General features: G+C 34.6%; 1 protein-coding gene across 6 annotated transcripts in view; it reads right to left on the reverse strand.

The window, feature by feature from the left end:
- LOC128858087 (neurobeachin-like) overlaps window positions 1-19,293 on the reverse strand; it is a 224,683-nt gene extending 205,390 nt beyond the window's left edge. For all 6 annotated transcript variants that reach the window (XM_054094044.1, XM_054094043.1, XM_054094042.1 and 3 more), the window contains exon 1: window positions 19,194-19,293. In XM_054094044.1, coding sequence (XP_053950019.1) covers window positions 19,194-19,277 — 84 coding nt within the window. In that variant the 5' untranslated portion in view covers window positions 19,278-19,293. The remainder of the gene's footprint in view (window positions 1-19,193) is intronic.
- Between the last annotated feature and the right edge of the window lie 490 nt (window positions 19,294-19,783).

Raw genomic sequence — 19,783 nt, forward strand, 5'->3', positions numbered from 1 at the left:
ACTTGTTTCTTGTAGTTTTTTATGCGCTGAAAACGAATCTGACCTTCAAAATGCTCCATCACGTCAGGATTTTTGGTAAATGAAGCCTAAAAGGTCAAAAAATGGCCATTTTAGCCATTTTTGATAATTTTTTTTGGGATTTTGATAATTATTTTTTAAAATTATTGTACGATTTTTTTAAAAAAAGTTATGACATTTTGAAATTAACAGTTTCAGTTACGTATACGTTGGGTATAACGTCTATTGGCGTAACTGAAACTGTTAATTTCAAAATGTCATAAATTTTTTTTAAAAAATCGTACAATAATTAAAAAAAATGGGTTTTAAAGCTAAAGAGTTGTACTATGCAACCTTTTCGTCGAAAATTGAAAAAAAAAATTTTCTATCCCAAAAAAAATTATCAAAAATGGCTAAAATGGCCATTTTTTGACCTTTTAGGCTTCATTTACCAAAAATCCTGACGTGATGGAGCATTTTGAAGGTCAGATTCGTTTTCAGCGCATAAAAAACTACAAGAAACAAGTACAGCCATTCTAGAAACTAAAAAAAGTTAAATTTCGCAGGCCTGTGTTATCGATAACATAGTTTAACAATTGTACAAAAAAAGGTACTCAAATGAGCAAAAGGTAATAATAATAAAAGAGAATATCTTCAAAATGAGCCATACCGAATACAGTACTAGTCTAGAGGATCTGAGTATTTTTACGGAGGCATAAAACTTTAGCCGAAAGTAAGAATAATTTATTTAAATAAAGTTTCTGTACTCAGACTTTTATAGTACAATTAAGTGAAGAATTTCTTAGTGACATCTTTTAACCCACCATCTGCTACTTGAGCGAGAATTTGTGTCTTTTTCTTAAAACGGGTTTAATGAAAGTTGTGTTAAGCATGAGAATTAAAAAGTTCCATGTAAGCAGACAAATTTACTGAGAGCCGCTGAAGATAAAAAACTAGGAGAGGCTAAGGCGAGTGCACAAAAAAGCTTTGTCCAGGCTGACATTTAAACACTTTTTTATATACACAATTTCTAGATTTAGAGCAAGACGAAGGTCGAAGTGCAATGAGTTTGAAGTAATTTTTCAGGCCAACTTATGACTATAAATGCAGATTTCCTTGTTTTAGTTCGTATTTATTGTAGGCCATTTTTTCTGGGATAGTACTATTTTCAGCAAAGTTCATCCTAGAAACATTATTTGCACATGTGACGTCTACATAAGTAACTGCATATTTGAAGACATTGAGATTACATACTATTGGATGTTTTTTAAGAGCTTGGGGACTCGAAATGATCACACAAAACAGAATATTGTTGCACTGATTTTTTTTTTATTTTAATCCGGTACAGAATTTCATGACATTTATTTTTTGAAAATGACCGGATATCGTATAACCGCCATGGCTACGAATTACAGGGCAAATTCCATGAGTCCAATTTTTTTTCTTTCTAATAAATCTGAGCAGTAAATCTAAATGAGCTCTATTAGAAAAAATGTGACGCTAACGATGGTTTGGCTTTAACTCTTGCACGAACTGTATTTTAAAGGCACGTAGCCATGCTTACATAAAATTTTCCACTCAGTTGAAGGACAAATGCGAAGAAGTTGAGAACTGGAACGAATATTCCGACATTTCGGCGTCTTCTACCATACTTTATAAACTTCGCGCACATAATTTAAATGAATTTAAAGTAAATTTCCAAAACTTGAAAGCGTAGTTCTAACGCTAAACGATTAATTAAGACTTGCCAATCATTAACGAACAGAAATACCAACACACCTTGCCATTCTCAGCTGTCAAACCATAGTTAGCGATATCGATGGTTCTCATGCCGCTAAAAATAACACCCGATATATTCTGAGTACGTTAAGTTTACTAGTATTAGAAACAAATTCATGGTGTGCTTTTGTCCGTTACCGTACACTATTTTGATCTGGGAAGACTACTGCTGAAAATTTCCCGGAAACATTTTTGTGGAACATTTTAATCCTCTACAGACCCTACAAACTTAATATTTTTCAGATTATTGAAAATAATAGTCAAAATTATCCGCCGAGTAAGAAATGTTGAGTGTAGGTTGGCCGCCGTAGGCGAATGGCTTGGTGCGTGACTACCATTCGGAATTCACAGAGAGAACGTTGGTTGGAATCTCGGTGAAACACCAAAATTAAGAAAAACATTTTTCTAATAGCGGTCGGCCCTCGGCAGGCAATGGCAAGCCTCCGAGTGTATTTCTGCCATGAAAAAGCTCCTCATAAAAATATCTGCCGCTCGGAGTCGGCTTGAAACAGTAGGTCCCTCCATTTGTGGAACAACATCAAGACGCAAACCATAAATACGAAAACGAGCTCGGTCAAAAAAATATTGTCTGAAAATTTTAAGTGAATCCGACAAATACTTTTCGAGTTATTCAATAACTCGTAATAATTACGCTCGGGCACTCGGGAGCGTTTTTTTGTCGATTTTTTTTTGTAGAAAATCTGAAAAATATTTTCTGAGGTCGCCATATTGTTAATTTTGAAAAAAAGCTTCGATCAAGCACAAGAATATCTATTAATAATTAATTCCTCTTATCTGATTTATTTTAGATGAATCTCCAGGGTCTTGTGATGATCAGCGCAAGGGACTTCTGGAGATTTGGGCTCCACACAAACAGCGATAACTTTTACAATTATGAATTTTGTTTTTTAAATTTTGCTAAATTCAAGACAAAACGTGATGTATTAATGCTATGCTTTTATTTTTGTAAAAGAAAGTAATTGACTAGCAAAAAAATAATTGAAAGTCATCGTTTTTTCGGGCCTCTGACTACCCCTAGACTGGATTTAGGGACGAAACCACAGATCTAACAATGTCCAAGGTCCAGTATCCAACCACGAGCTATTTAGATATATTTACCAAGAGAAAAAAAAACAATTTTTTTTTTAATTTCAGGCGAATTTATCATAAATTATGCTAACAAAACCAAGGAAACTTTATTCTGAGAGATCACAAAAAATGCAACACCAATCGCATCACTCCAAATTTTAGAATCAAAGATTCACAATATATATACCAAAAGTTTATTTTTGCCATGAAGAAGAGCTTGAATAAGGTATTTCATTTATCACATCAGAAAAAAATTTAGAAAATGTTGTCTTTTTTCTTCTTTGACACTAAGAGAATAAATCAATGTGGAAATCCCCAAAAGAAAAAAAGGATTTTCTCTTATTTTATATTCTCTTATGAAATCCTTTCAATACGAAGTTACTTTTAATGCCGCACAGTGCGGTAAATCTGCAATGAAAACTATAACCCATCAAATAATAATTTTACGCAAATTGCAAAATAAATAAAAAAAATATTCCTCATACGCACTGTGAACTGCTTCGAAAACTATTTACGCATATGATTTTCTATTGCGCACGGGTCCGTGTAGGCAGCCCGTGGCGGTTTTGCTGCTACACTGCCATGTGATGCTGCTGCATGCGCAACGTTGAATTGAATTTAAGAGCCAACTTTAAATTTTCACTCTACTAGATTAGCGCCCTAAGCCAGAAGCAAAAGACAGCAGTATGAGAAGCGCAAACACGCACACGCTTTTACCAATTTTTTTCCAATATTTCACTCAGTCAATAGCGACAATCCATATGCAATGCACTACGAAAGGCAATATGCTGTTTAAGCGCAAAAGGTTCAACTACTTTGCCTACTTCAACTAATTTGCATAGAGTTGAAGGATACATCCGGCCACTTTGCCAAACATCCAGAAATGGGTTGGCGCAACCCTTAGCTAACACTTTCATACCACCTTCCTTTAAGGGGTTTGCTTGCTTTTCTCACTTTTTTCACTTTGCTACGTTGCTGTTATTTTTTTATTCCTACTAAACTATGCGGCTATTGAAATGCGTGACATGTGCTGTCACTCTTCTGAAACAGATCGCGAATACTTGCAACAAAACAAAAAAAAACTTATCACACGCAAATACATCAAACATACACTAGCATACACCGCAGGCTACAATATCAAACCGGATAGTGGTGCGGAAGTAACAAAGAGTAGAGAAAAGGCAGAAGAAGAAAAAATTGGTAAAATAAGCAAATAAGCCAGCGTTTGCTTCAAAATGTCATCACGGCTGACTGGCAAGAAAGCCATTCGGTTAGTGCTGCTGACGGGTTACATCCTGATTGCTTTGCTGCCCCTTCGTTTCATTCATGCACCCGCCTCAACCTTAACCTCAGTTGGTGATATAGGAAAATATTCCAAGTGGTTTTGTTATTGTTGTGCTTTGACGTAAGCGATTACCAGTTACCAGATCTCACATAAGCAACTTATTATAAAATTGTGGCACGCAATTCAAAAAATTCAATATGAATAAAGTTTCTCATTTCCAGCAAATAAGCACGCATAGATGCACACCATCGAAGCAGCTGTTTCAGATATTCTTCTGCCTTACATTTTTGAATTTTTTTTTTTGTTTTCTTTTTTTTTTTTGGCGTTATGTGCTCGCATGTGATTTTAGCAGCTCCATGTAGATTATTTTATACAACTTGTAATTTTCACTTATTGTTGTTTTTTTTGTTATCCTAAAGCCCACATTTTTAATAATCAAAATATCGCTTGCTGTTATTGTAAAATATATACAATATGAACGTGTCGACAGTAATGTTGATGGTTATAGCAAAACTTTCATGAGTTTAGAAATTCATAGAGGCATAAAAATCAGGATGTATGGAGATGTAGAGGAGGGGCGTACAGCTGTGTCAAGTGCTAATATGTTTCCTATGGATATGAGGAAAATCGTGAGAAAACAAAGCTACTTCCATAAAAAGTTGCATAGATGGTAAAATCACTGCAGCTTGCTAGAGTTTTGGTATTTCCTAAGAGGTGTACTAAAACCAGAGTTAAATTTCAAACCAGCTGCTACTTTTTTAGCTACTGCTTTTAGTTTTGCCTAATTAACTTTTTAGTATTAATTTATATTCTGGACCGATAGCCTTAGAAGTCTTTGTATGATAATAGATTTGATTATATAGTGGGTTGGTTCATTGGTTGGTGGATTGGTTGGTTTGTTGGCTGGTTGGTTGGTTTGTTCGTGCATTGATTAGTTGGTTTGATGGCTGGTTGGTTGGCTGGCTGGTGGTTGGTTGGTTGGATGGTTGGTTGGTTGGTTGGTGAGTCGGTTAATTGGTTTGTTGGTTTGTTCGTTCGTTGGATTGTTGATTAGGGTGATCGGTTGGTTGGCTAGTTAGTTGGTTGGTTGGTTTGTTCGTGCGTTGGTTGGTTGGTCGGTTGATTGATTGGTTTGTCGGCTGGGTGGTTGGTTTGTTCGTGTTTTGATTAGTTGGTTTAAAGGCTGGTTGGTTGGTTGGTTGGCTGGTTGGTTGGTTGGTTTGTTCGTGCCTTGGTTGGTTTATTTGTTTGGTAGTTTGTTCGTTCGTTGGATTACTGATTAGGGCGGTTGGCTGTTTAGTTGGTTGGTTGGTTGGTCGGTTGATTGGTTGGTTGGTTGGTTAGTTGGCTGGTTAGTTGGATTGTTGGTCAGTTGGTTGGTTGGTTTGTTTGCTAGTTCGTTGTTTGATTTGTAGGGTGGTTGGGTGGTTGTTTGATTGATTGATTGGTTGTTAAGCTTCTTAATGTGCCATCTGAAATTCAAGGAGTGGATGGAAGTCTCCATTCGATTTCACTATAAAAACCTGAGTGGTTTGTCTTTATTGTGGGTTTTACTAGTTAGATTGAAGTACTACTCTGACACTCCAAAAGTAGCACTTAAGCGTCATGTTGATTCCATTATGAGACCTCCAACAGGCAGATCTTTACAGCCAGCCAGAGCTATTGAAGTAATGGAGCAGATTAATGCAATTTAGGTTAGCGCACTGCCCCAGGCTGTCTAAGAAAGGAGCTTTCAGTGACCTATTGTTTAGCTGCCAAAGCCGGATATTTACAGATAAAATTCTCAACAGTCTCCTTCTCTGAAAGGGACCCGCAGCTTCTCCAAAGGTGGCCAACCTCCAGAGGCCAACTTCCTTTAACCTGATTGCACTTTGAGTAGCGATGGAAATAACGTAAAAGTCGATGGGAAGTAAGTGCAAAACGACATTGAGGGTGGCACTGGGGCAATTCTACAAATTCTAATACATGCATTGTTTTGCACCCTCCCTAGCTTAATGATATTATTAGCCCTTTCGAAGAGCTTTCCACCAAGTCAGATGTTCGTAAATCAAAATTTGCAGAACCACTTTGGTGTACATCCCAAGCACGACCTGAGGGTTGAGTTCCCTTTATTTGCCGAATATAGATTTGCAGGAGTAGACAAATTTGCTGACCCTCTGTACCCAATTTTCAATGAATGTGTAGCTTTCAAATGAGTTTGGAGTCAAGAGAACGTGGTTATTTAATCTACGAAGTCTTAAGTGTGGAGGTTTATATTTCCTGGTAAATAGCACCATTACCGGCATTTTGAAAAATCGTAAAAAATCGTCGCCTTAACTTGTTTCGCAACTCTTTTTCGAGCGGCACATTGAAGCTATGTGGACGAGGTTGATATTGGAATGGTTGATAAAATTAATTACCTCCGCATTAGTTAGGATGACTGGAAAAGCTACGCTGACGCAACCTTCCACCTTAATTTAAAATATATATTTTTTGCCGTAATCTCCTATTTTACATACATTTTCGTCTTAGGTATGCAAGCTCAAATGCATTTGTGCATGATCGTTGCGAAACTTTTGCTTTTATTAAGTTTTCTATTTACACTATAAAGAAGCACTTCAAGATTATTGCAATTTTGTTCAAATATCTACTACAACTTCAGCAAATTCAAGAGCTACACTACACTACACTCATCATCTCCCTCAAAGCATTTGCCTGTGTAAATGCAAACTATCAAAACTGCGTAATGTAAACTTCCTTTTTAAAATGCACTGCGCTCTTGTGTAAACTTGGCAACTAATACATACACAGAAGGCTACTTGAAAGTCGCTAAATTGTGCAAATATTGACACATACCCAAGTTGATCTTATACTTTGTGCATTTTAGCTGCAAAACAAGTAGTCGAACAGTGTCACAGTCGCTTTGCGGTGCAAGCAGCGCTTAAAATCAACAATACCATCACTTCGACAAAGCTGCTTATGCCTTGATAAATATATATCCACGTGTGAAGGTGTGTGTGTGTGAGTATTTCCCGATACAAGTAATTTTGCTAACGAACTGTGTGTAAACACATCCCACTCTCCATTTCCTAATTCATTTCTTCCTTTTCGATGAGCCTTCAAATACAACAACAGGGAGTCGCTGCCTCCAGACAATCTGGGTGTTTGTGAGTTTTCTTCCCAGCTGAATTTAGGTTTCTATTATTCACAGTTATGCGGTAAAAGTTTTCTGCGAGAGCTTAATTATAGAAATACAGCCAAGGCAACAAGCAACAGACAGCAATATGTTCATGTATAGGTATACGCGCCTGTGTGTATGTGCACATATCTGATTTTGGTTGAGCACCACTACAAGCCGGTTATCAGGCCTGCAGTGAAAAGACAAACTACTTAGCAAACGTTCTGGTTCATTAACTGGTGTTTTATGGAATATATCATACTAGTCCGAAAGTAGCTAGTATTGTACTAGTTACAAAGTGACCAATTAGAAAAGTGAGAAAAAAATTATTAATTTTCTTACCATAAAAAGAAATGTCTGAAACGCTAAAAATAATTAAAATGAGAATTCGAGGCATATACAAGTGTTTGTTGAGTTAATCAGCTATGTTTTTGTCTATCATTGACTGGCACAGCAGTGCTGCAGACGTTTCTAAGTGCGTTAAATGGCATAAAACTGATGCTGAGCCTAACTACTTCACCTGCTGGGATGTCGCTGTTGCAACAGCTCGCAATTGATATCTCCGAAAATAGCGTCATGCTAAAATTACCAGCTGCTAGTAATGAAAAAAGTGGAGGAGATAGAAGGAAAAATTATATTGTAAAAGCGCCACATATTGACAAGTTTTGACAATTTATTTATTTATTTTTAAATTTCAATTATTTTTCAATGCAAAAATTATTTATTTTATAACAAAAGCCACATTACACCAAGTTTCAAACTCGAAAGGAGACTTATGAAAATTCGACAACCTTTCACAAAAACTCCAAACTATGTTGTATATGTATCAGAATTCAAAAAACAAACAAAAACAACACAAAAACAAACAGGGTTTGTAAATGTATAACTCATTAAATTTTAGTATATTATTTGATAATTATCATTTTTAATATTCTCCCCTGACAATTTCGTGAACTTTTCGCACATAAAAGAAAAAAATTTAGTGCATATGGAGAAAATGCGCTGCCCCGTCAAAAAACAAAAAATTATCAAAAATCAACGCGGATTTTGCTTTACTTAAACTTCATTGTACTAAAATTACCATAGATGGGCTTTACAATTGCGTATTTAAAAATCGTCGCAAGATTTTTTGAACAAAAAGTGTTAAATTTTGAAAGAAACTTAATGAATGTTTAAAAGTTTTGCACAAACTTTGAAAAATTGATTAAGTTAACCCGCACTCCTGTTTCTGGACCTGCTCATATTCTTATTTTCGAAAAGCAACTGTCGACCTACTCATCCCTCAACAACATCTCTCCCATTAGCCGTTGTCTTCGAAGCTAGTCAATTCACTATCAAAACAAAAAGAAAGGCCTCTACGAATTGCATTCTACGCTCACACAAGAAAAGCTGAGCACCACCAACATCACAAGTTTCGTTTCAGTCAACGTCGCTGCTTGCATAGTTGCAATGGGAGCAGCTTAAGAAAAACACAGTCAGTCGTTCAAAGACATCTGTAAATGCACACTCTTTGCTTCATAAATTATCATTTGGTTTACATTCCGCGCGCATAGTTACATTAAATAAAGTTGATATAAAATATAAATTGCACAGTTTTATTCTTATAAACAAAAATCTACGCTTGCTGCACCATTCACTTTTTTATTAGAATAAAATATATTTTTCTAAATAATAATATAAATTCATTAAAAAAACAGTCAAAACTTATCATTATGTGGTGGCCTCACCACTATTTCACCCACTTTAGAAAACGACCTACTTCCGTTGCAAAGCGAACTGGTTGTAAGTCTGTTCACAACTGGTTGATCTCCTTGCAGGGATACTATAAAACAAGCGTATTTTCAAAGGAGTTTGTTTTCCCGTTCGCAAGTATTTGCAGCTGCTTGTATTGTATGATAATAACAACTACATGCAAGTTACCAAATATGGAAAATAAAACTTCAAGAGCGCGTTTGTTTTGTTAAGTGTCTTATTATGTACTCACATTTACATATGCAAATGCTAATGTATGCTTACACGTTCAAACACAAAATAACCTACTCAAAGTGTTGGGACTGTGCACACACACACACATACATAAAAATTTCATTCACACTCCTGGTAAACAAAATGTTAAGGTCTTTTTTTGACGCCTCTGCTAGAGTAGCTGAGAAAGTTTAAATATGTAGGTCCATTTTTGTATATTTATTTGGTGAGCTCAAGACGGGATTAACAATAAAACAACAAATTAAATTATACATTTTATTTACTTATTTTCTTTATTTGTCGATTTTTCCACTTCAAATAGAAGTAATCTTCAGGAACTACTGGTTGTGTCGGCTTCATGTTTGCTAGTACGTAATTTGCGCTTGTAAGCAATTTTTACTTTAGCGGCACTGTTCACTGTTTAATTTAAGGATAATTATTCACTAAAATGCCGCATTCAACACTAAATTTAATATGACCATTTCTCGGTAATACCGTCGCGGTAAATCCGGACTATTGAACTCAAAACGAAAATTAGGCTTAAGGACTGGAAAATACATAACAGATGATAAACGAAAAAAAAAAAAATAACAAGGAGGAAGAAATCCATTGTCGAGAAAGGACAAAAAACCTTTATCGCATTAATGTCGTTAAAGTGTGTTGAAAAATACCTTTTGGTAAAATTTTAATAGAGGTTACCCATTCTGACTTAGTTCTAGCATTCATATATATTTTTGATCTTTGATGTATACAGAGACTTATAGTAGAAATTTATAACAAAATTTTTCTGATATATTTTAGCCCGTTACATCCCTCCGTTATGCGTATTTTTGACACTTTCTCGCAAGAGAAACAAAATATACCCAGTTATTGAGGAGTTAGAGGGTTAAAAAGTACCACAAAAATTTTCGCTGTCAATTTTTATACAGAATTGAGGAACATATCATATCGATGGTTTTTGAGAAAAGCGACACAACTCAAAATTAACTCAAAATTCGGAGTTTGCCGTTAAAAGCACAAATCAACTACAGAGGTTATATATTTTTATCTGGAAAAGTGTCATAAGCGAATCTTGAAGCAATTCTGAGAGATGGCGTTAGTGTCGTTTTGTCAGGTGATCGAATTGGCGCGTCACTTATCTAGAAAACTGACCCAACTCAGTATTTGGTATTTTTGAATTATGTCACTTTTCTCGAAAACCATCGATATGTATAAAATGGAAGAATCCCATAGTTTCCTATATTGATTTACAAAAAAATTGTAAAAAAGGGGGAAAATTTTGACTCCCCATTAAGGGGTCCGGTGGTCTAGAGCTCGAATATTGAGGGTATTTTCAAAAAATTTTTTTAGAATAAAAAAATTAAAAACGTAATTTACATTGTTTAGGCTTTTTATTAAAACTTCTTTTACATACAAAAATGAAGAAATTTTTTTTTTTTTAATTTTAATAATTTAAAAATTGGCGCTGAAATTGGCCTTCCTGAAAAATTGGACTTGGACGGTGTTGTCCATTTTGCCTCTTCTATTTATTTGAAACACAAACACCAACAAACTATTAATCAGTATGAGCTATGTTCTGGAACTAGAATAAAAAAAAAATTAACAAAATGACGCGGTTTTGAACTTGGCACTTTAAAAATCGGATTTTTTGCAGGTTTTTAATAAAAAAAATACGAAATAATTGAAATAACTATATCATTCTAGTAAGAGCTATAGCCATAGATGTTGTGAAGAACATATTAAAATTTCAGATGATTCGGTTAATTTTTTTTTTTTGTATCAAACAAATCGTTTCGAGATAAATGAGTTTAAAGTTTGAGGTGCAGGAGCGCGCGGACCGCTCTCTACTTAGTTAATGGGCTGTAGAAGAAATAGTATGTGGAATTTCCGCACGAAAATGTCGCAGTATATTTTTAAGATACTAAATTTTCGAAAAATCGAAAAAACAAAAAAACGATTTTTTTGAAATTTCTAGACCATCGGGTCCCCTTAAAATATACCTTAAACATAAACTTTGAAAACATTTAAATTTAAAATATACACATATACTAAAATTGTCTTGACCCGTGATTTGCTAACTTTAACAAAAATCGACTATTCCTTTAATCTGATCATAAAAACATGGCCTGCTTAACAGCAGGAAATTCTTTACATAAAAGTTAATCATACGCCACAGCGGTCAGCTCAAGCAGCTGTCGGCATTAAATTTATTTGCGCAAAGTGTACAAAAGTAAGAAATAAAATAAAAAGCGAACTGAGACTGTGATATTAAATGAAGAAGAAGCAACAAAATGGCATAAATAAAACAGCTGGACAAAGTGTAAAAGAAAAAATTGTTATTACATTGCTAATGTTATGACCTTCACCGCCACGGAGCAAAGCATGCATAGGCGCCAGAGCCTGCAACGGCCATAAAAAAAAGAAATAAAGGTATAACAACGTTGAAAGGCAGCAACATGCTGCAATTTAAAATGCAACAGCATGGCATACAAATATCTCTGTAGTGTAGCGGCGACGAAAATGAGAAGAATCGAGAAAATTAGAAAACTAAAGAAAATAATAATTTTTTGTATATGCACTCGTATACCAATGAATAACTGGAGCTTCAGCAGATACCAGCGCGGCATAAAACAAAAAAATACGAAAGAAAAACAAACAACATAGCGCATACTAATGAGAATTCCAAGCGGATAATGCAGGGGCAGCAAAGTGTTGCGTGGAAAGTAACATTTCAATGGTGAATAATAATTCTTCAAAATCATAGCTTCGGAAGAGCAATAAATGCAATGCGCGCATTAGCGCTATTTATCAAGGGAAATTGTGAGAAATGACTGCAGCGATTTATAGCTCTTCAGTAAACTATGTGCTTGCGTATGCTTAAATTTATATATGTATGTATGTATGTGTGTGATGCATAAGTGATGTTTTACTACTTGCCGCATTTCATGTCGTTGTTAGAGTCTACTATTGCACGCTGAGTCGTTATGGGGATAATAATGATTTGGTATATAAAATATTTATTTATCTGGGGTTAATGGTGAATTAATTCTATATGAATAATTTTCAATGGTCGACGTAAGTTTTATGTTGTCCGCCAGCAATATATCGTCCCCTTCTAATATGATATAAACATGAGCGTGTAAAAACGAAAATGATGGGAAATCAAGTTTCAAAGTTTATTGCGCTCGTAAATTTAGAAGAAGTGGGTTCTGATATAAAAAGGTATTTGTGGGGGACAAAAAAACTTTTATTTATATTTCTAGTTGATTTTTCTCTACTCTAAAAAAGGTAACGCACTTAAAAAATGCCTTTCAGTGGCAGTCCACTTCTTCGAGGACGTGTGTGGTGGCTTAGGCCGAGTTTAATTTGCGAGGCTGGCTGACTTGATGTGCCGAAAGACCGGAATGGTTTAGTGGCCTGAAAGCACAGGTTGTGGGAAAATCTTCTCAGCAGCAGCGCAATGATCCTCTGTGATTCTCGAGTAAATTCTTGATACAATAGCAGCTCATCTAACCTAAATTAATTTGAGTTAACCAAATAATTCGCATGAGTTTTGTAGTCATACGCAAGCCTCGATGCTAGCTCATGTTAGTGTAAGGATTTTAGAGTTGACTATTATCTCATAGTTTATATATAGTATGGTGCTATTTTTACTGCTACAAAGATATTTGCATTCCTAGATTTCGTATTTGAAATTTTGTGGTTGGGAAAGTGCGGAGGTTGGGAAATCGGCAAACTGTTTTAGAACCTTAGTTTGAGTATTTCATCTAAAGTACTCCTATCTTTCAGGATGAAACCATCGCCTTAAGTTAGGGTCTTATTACTCCACAACAGTTAATTTTAAGAATTAAAACCTAGCAGGGCTTTTTGAAGCAAAATTGTGGTAGCATAAAAACCGATCTATTGATGATAGCAGAAGAATTGAATTAGGCTTTGCAGATAACACAATGCAAAACAAGTCTCTCTTTCAATCTAAATGTAAAGGGGACATGTTCGTAACAACGTCAGGAGCATCGCATAAAATACAAAAATAAATTTTCCCAGAAATCAGTGAGTTCACCAAAAATGTTGTAAAAAGATAAAATCTTAATTCGCAGCTAAAATAAACGAAATATTTTGGCAAACAGATGAGGCAAACTCGCAGCATAACTTTATTGCCTCATTAATATGCATCCTTTGCGCTTTTGAACTTGTCACAGCTTTGCTACGATAAACTTAAATCACAGTTATATAGAAGTATGTATGTATATACATTAGGGAGGTCCAAACAATTTTTTCGTTTTTTCGTTGCTTGTTACGGCCCAAAATTTGTTCTATGACCAAAAAGGATTAGGCTCCTCTGTCTTTTTTGTATTTAATATTTACCATAAACATATATAAAAACTAGCTGTAAAGCAGAGAAAACAGCTGAAAAGCGGAAAAATTATTATCGGTCAAGAAAGATGAGTACATCGATTCCAACAAAATATTTTTTTTTTGCCAAAAAATATTAACGTTTTACTCTGTTATTGTTTTTTTTTTTCAAAATGAATCACTCGCAATTCAATTCTGCTTTTTCCCCAACTTGCAGAAAAATTAGGTTATTTCGAAATGTCATAAAATAACAGACAATTTTTTTTGGTTTATTATTGCTAAATTTATATTTGATGGATTAAAATACTTTCAATTTTTTTATAATACTTGATTTGGAAATTAATTTCAATCAAAACTGCCATACCATATATGGGCACATATCCGGTAAAGGGCTTAGAAGGGCAAAAGGCTGCCCCCATCGGTATGCATCGTATGGGTATCAGGGCTCATTAGAATTACTGGGATCGAAGCGGCAGATAAATTAGCTAGGAAAGGTGCGGTCACCCCATTTATAGATGGAGAGCCATTTTGTGTGTAGCTTCTTCTCTCTTATTCAAGAAGTAGAGGAAAGACATGGAAGATTATGTTGGAAATTTTACCAGGTTTTTCGTCAGCAAAATCAATGATAGGTAGTTTTATTTATTTAACCAAATTATTTTTTAACAAAATTGAAAAAGACATTATAAAAGAAATATAAAAAGAGTGTTAATAATTAAAAAAAAAAAATCTAAAAAAAAAATTATTAATTACAAAAAAAATTTAATATTCATAAATAAATTTAAAAAAATGCTAATGATAGGTAGATTTATTTACTTTAAAACGAAATTTTATCTATTTTCTAGCAAAATGAAAGAAGACATTACAAAAAAAATATTAACAAAAATTTTAATAATTTAAAAAAAATTTTATAATTTAAAAAAAATAACGATAAATTGTGTTTGTTTTTTTTTTAATTTTTTTATAATATTTTTTTTTGTAATGTCTTTTTTCATTTTGCTAGAAAATAGATACAATTTCGTTTTAAAGTAAATAAATCTACCTATCAATGAAAATTTTTTTTTTAATTTTTTGTTTTAAGTTTTAATAATTTAAAAAAAAAAAACTAAAAAAAAAATTATTAATTATAAAAAAAATGTAATATTTAAAAATAAATAAAAAAAAATGTTAATGTTAAATAGATTTATTTACTTATAAATGAAATTTTATCTATTTTCTAACAAACTTAAAAAAGACATTATAAAAAAAATATTTAAAAAAATTTTAATAATTTAAAAACAAATTAAAAAAAAAATTAGCGATAAATTGTTTTTTTTTTTAATTTTTTGTATAATACTTTTTTTGTAATGTCGTTTTTCATTTTGCTAGAAAATAGATAAAATTTCATTTTAAAGTAAATAAATCTACCTATCAATGAAATTTTTTTTTTTTAATTTTTTTTATTGTATAATATTTTTTTTATAATGTCTTTTTTCATTTTGCTAGAAAATACAATAGTTAAAATTTAATTTTTTTTTTTTGAATAAATAAAACTACCTATCATTGATTTTGCAAAATTTAAGTTAAAAAAATAATATTGGTAAAACTTTTTTAAAATATTTTTTCATATTTTATTTATTTTATATTCAATTAAAAAAGTAAAATAAAATTATGTATGGCTTCTTTTTTGGTCATAGAGCAAATGTAAAGTTTAGCATAAAAAATTATAATAAACAAATTTTCTATGCCATCCTAATACACACATCGACTTTCTTTACTTTTTATCAACATTAATTTTTTTTATTTTACCTGCGACTCTAATTTGTTATGCCAAACACGTCACATTGACCACATTGACGTAAACGTGAGTGGCGTTCGAAAGCGTGTCGAAGTGTTGGAGTGCAGTTAAGGGCGAACTGAGCTGATGCATGAAGACATGACAAAATATAATTTACTACTTTCTCGTAAATTCGTTAGTTGAAAAAATTTATTGCCAACACCTTTATTGCTGAATCTGCGAGCTCTCGATTTGCTTTGGCTATTCAGCATTCGTTTTCGTACAACCGTTTCCGACCGTTAACTATTGTTGTTGCTCATGTTTTTATTCTTTTTATTGTTGCTGTTCAACAACCATTGCCAATGCTACATTTTGGTCTACCGGTAGCTGGACGCATGTTGCATGTCGCCTGTCGCCTTGAACAAAACATAAAGTCACTTTGTACCTACAGTGGCACTACAGCGCCTCCGACGAACTTCCTCACATTCTTGCTTTTCATTTCATTTTCCGCATTTTTTTTTTTTTTGTTTTTTTTTTGCCTCACTTTTATGCTTTCTTTGGTATGCTTTACACTCGCTCACCTGCCAACAACAGTAAAAGTCGTAATATGCAACCTTTTTACTCTTGTCCTTGTCCCATTTCTGCTTCAAAAACTTGCTACCTTTTAAATTTTGTGCTCGGATATGGGGTGAGTGGCGAATGCGGAGGAAGCTATGATGTCTGAACTTGAAGTTTACCTACATCGAAGTGCTAAGGTGGTGGTGAAAGTGAAGGAATGAGGTAGCTTTTGGTGTGAGAACTGAAATTTAAAGCGTAGCAAAAATTGAGGCAGGCAAAGGATTTATATGCCTATAAATTTCAAAGCGCGAGCATACACACACACAGCTACACTTACATAACTCTTTGCTAGCTGTAATAAGTGAGCGTTGTTGAGAAACTCTTTCGGTTTGCGTAATCAATAGATTGGCCGATTATGTCGAAGGTGTGCTGATATACCTTTGCGCTTTGTACCGAATCGGGCTACTGGAAATAAAATTGCAAAGTTTCAGCAGGCTTGGCATGCATAAAAATGGAACGTAAAAATATATACTTAATTAAAGAGGCATACAGTTAATTCAAATAATTTCATTTCATTTCGGGGCACAGTTGTTTATTGTAACTAATTTATAAGCAGCAAATAAAGTTTAGACACAATCGAAGATGTTCAACGTTCTGACGGGCAGAATGAGGTCACGTCTTCAAATATAGTTGAAAAAGTGGTAAAACTTGTTCTATAAGATTCAAGTTTGAAAAATAATTCCAAAAATTGCATTATTACTGAGGACCATTTGTGCCACCTTTCCGATTATTTTGGTATGACTAAGGTCAGCGTGCAGGTAGCGGGAGGCTAATCACCTACCCTGTCCGAAACCAAATAGATTATCGAAAACAACGCAAGTCAAGTCTTGTCGAGGCCCTATGCTCCCGAGAGGAGTGCGAAAGGGGGGGGAAAAAAGGTCAGACTGAAAGCGTCGAATGCTTACGCGAGTTTTTGATCTGTAGGGAGATAAGGAATTAATACAATATATGAACCAGTTTGTTAATGAAAATGATACTTCGGTTCCTCTCTGTAAATCTGACTCCTACTAGCAGTTTTTGCAGTGTCACAGAATTAGTATAGCACTGCCTAAGATTTTCAAGGAATATCACAATGAACTAAAACGATGTGGGCTATTGCCTGTTGGGTTACTGAGGGAATCTAATGATGTATATTTAAAAAAAAAAATGTATTTAAAAAAATAAGAGTCACAAGGGGCTCTAGTTATGCCCCTTTCTCATGACAACGCACCAGTTTATAAGAATCTTGGTGCGATGCCTACCCTACCTAAGCAAGGTGACTTCTAAATACTTAACCACCATCCCAATATTTCACAAATCGGCCCTCTAGCATATCATTAGCCCATTCAAAAAAAAAAAAAAAAAAACAGAGCGCAGTTGAAATTGCATTCATGATGCAGTGATGTTGGCTATCTGTGCCGGACTTTGTGGGCCTAAACAATTACTTTACGATCTAATAACTAGTAAGGTTTTAAAAGAATTGTCCATATGTGGATACAAATTCCTCACCATTATATTTAATGCGATGATCAGACAAGAGTATTTTCCAACTCCCAGCCCACCCATTTTGTTTTCGTAAGTATCATTCCATCATAGAGCAAATTAATTGTGTGTATGATTTGGCTAGATAAGCACGAGAGGAGGCAATGCTGTACAGCGGCATTTTTAGATATAACGCAAGCCTTCGATGAAGGCCTGCTATACAAGCTGAAGCAGGGTTTACCGCACAACTGTTAGATGCTCATAAAATCATACTTGCAAAATAGACGTTTTCTTGCTTAAATAAACAACGAAACCACCTTTACGCAATTAGAGCACGTGTACCACAAGGAAGTGCTCTAGGCCCCGTCTTGTACACTTTGTTCACGGCAGACCTGCCACAAAGAACATATATACAGTCACGTATGCAGATGATACTGTCGTCATGGCCAGAAGTATCCTTCCCTCAATTGCTTCTGATAACCTACAAGAAACCCTTAACAGTGTTAGCGACTGGATGAAAAAATGGCGCATAAAAGCGAACGAAAGCAAATCGGCGCAGATAATATTCACACTCCGAAATGGCTCATGTCCTGCCGTATTTTTTAACAGCGTTTCAATACCTCAAACAGATAATGCCAAATATTTAGGTCTATTACACCAGCGTCTTACTTGGCGATCGCATATATTTTTTTAAAGCGAAAGCCACTTGGACTGAAATTGCGATCACTACACTGGTTAATCGGCTACAATACAGCACTTACACTAGAAATCTATGATATGATGTTCATTATTAAGTAACGAATTCCACTGGGAGTTCTTACTCTAAGTTATTCTTCTTTAAATTGTAGGTAAAAATAGTACTTATTGTTATTGTTGTGACAGATTGTATGAAATAAATGGAGATCTAAACAAAAAAAATGTGTTTTCTTCTGAGAAAAGACCCATACTGAATTTTTCCAAGGAATATATTTGTAGAGCCTATTAACCCTAGGCCGCCGTAGCCGAATGAGTTGGTGCGTGATTACCATTCGGAATTCACAGAGAGGTCGTTGGTTCGAATCTCGGTGAAAGCAAAATTAATAAAAACATTTTTCTAATAGCGGTCGCCCCTCGGCAGGCAATGGCAAACCTCCGAGTGTATTTCTGCCATGAAAAAGCTCCTCATAAAAAAATATCTGCCGTTCGGAGTCGGCTTGAAACTGTAGGTCCCTCCATTTGTGGAACAACATCAAGACGCACACCACAAATAGGAGGAGGAGCTCGGCGAAACACCTAACAGAAGTGTACGCGCCAATTATTATTTTTTTTTTATTAACCCTATAACTAAAGGGCGTTTTAGGTACTTGCCATAAAAAAGGTTGAAAGGGTACACTATAAGACACAATAGAGGGCTAGAATATTTTTCAGAAAAAAAAATTTATCTTGAAATTTAATTTACTTTTGCGAAAATTTGGTTAAGCTCCGGTTGATAATTTAAACGTTATTTATTTTTTTCCCACACCATATACGTGGTCATACACAAGAAAACTTAATTTGCAAGCCAAAACAAATTTCGAGCTCCATTTGCTATAATCATTCGAGGTCATCTTTCTGCCAGGGAATTTTACTCCTCGCATAGTTTGGCCTTCGATTTTTCGCACAGAGTCTACGCACCCAAAAAAACTTGACTTGGCTGGTAAAGCCATTCTTTCCAGAGAGACTTAAAAATCTCAAAAAACATTTACGAATTCGCTTACCTGTAGATTTGGCGGGCAATGATCCAGCAGTTCCAGCATGTGTTTAATGTTTTGTGCATCTTGTATCACAAAATTTAATTCCATATCAAATTCGCCTCCCACGAGCTGTAAATGAGAGAAAAATTAAAATTATTAAAAATAAAGTTACGAAATACGAAAAAAGCAAGTTTTGTGCCTTAAAGCATGCGACAATTTAATTTGGTCCACTTAAGTAGTTGTCAATTTATTCAACGTTGGAGATTAATGAAAAAAACACACGCTTGCGTACATATAGAAGTATATTAACACACACACACACTAGTGACACTTATCCAGCAGCAAATACAGTTAAATGTTGCAAGCCGAGTGGGTGTAATGTCCAACAAATGATGGGCGAATGGGCGGGTGAAAGGTTGGCAACAAAATGGAGGTCTCACTTCGATAATTTGCACGGCATAGCAAACAACGAGCGCTGTGAGCGGTAAAACATACCAAAAAACTTTGTAGACTTAATGAAGCGCACAGAAAAACACAGCCAAACACACACAAATCCCTGCAAAATCTGTTAGCAACGCATGCATTTGGGTGCGTGTGAGTGTATGTGTGCGCAT

The sequence above is a fragment of the Anastrepha ludens genome, chromosome 3, assembly GCF_028408465.1.
Source record: "Anastrepha ludens isolate Willacy chromosome 3, idAnaLude1.1, whole genome shotgun sequence".
NCBI classification, from domain to species: Eukaryota; Metazoa; Arthropoda; class Insecta; order Diptera; family Tephritidae; genus Anastrepha; species Anastrepha ludens.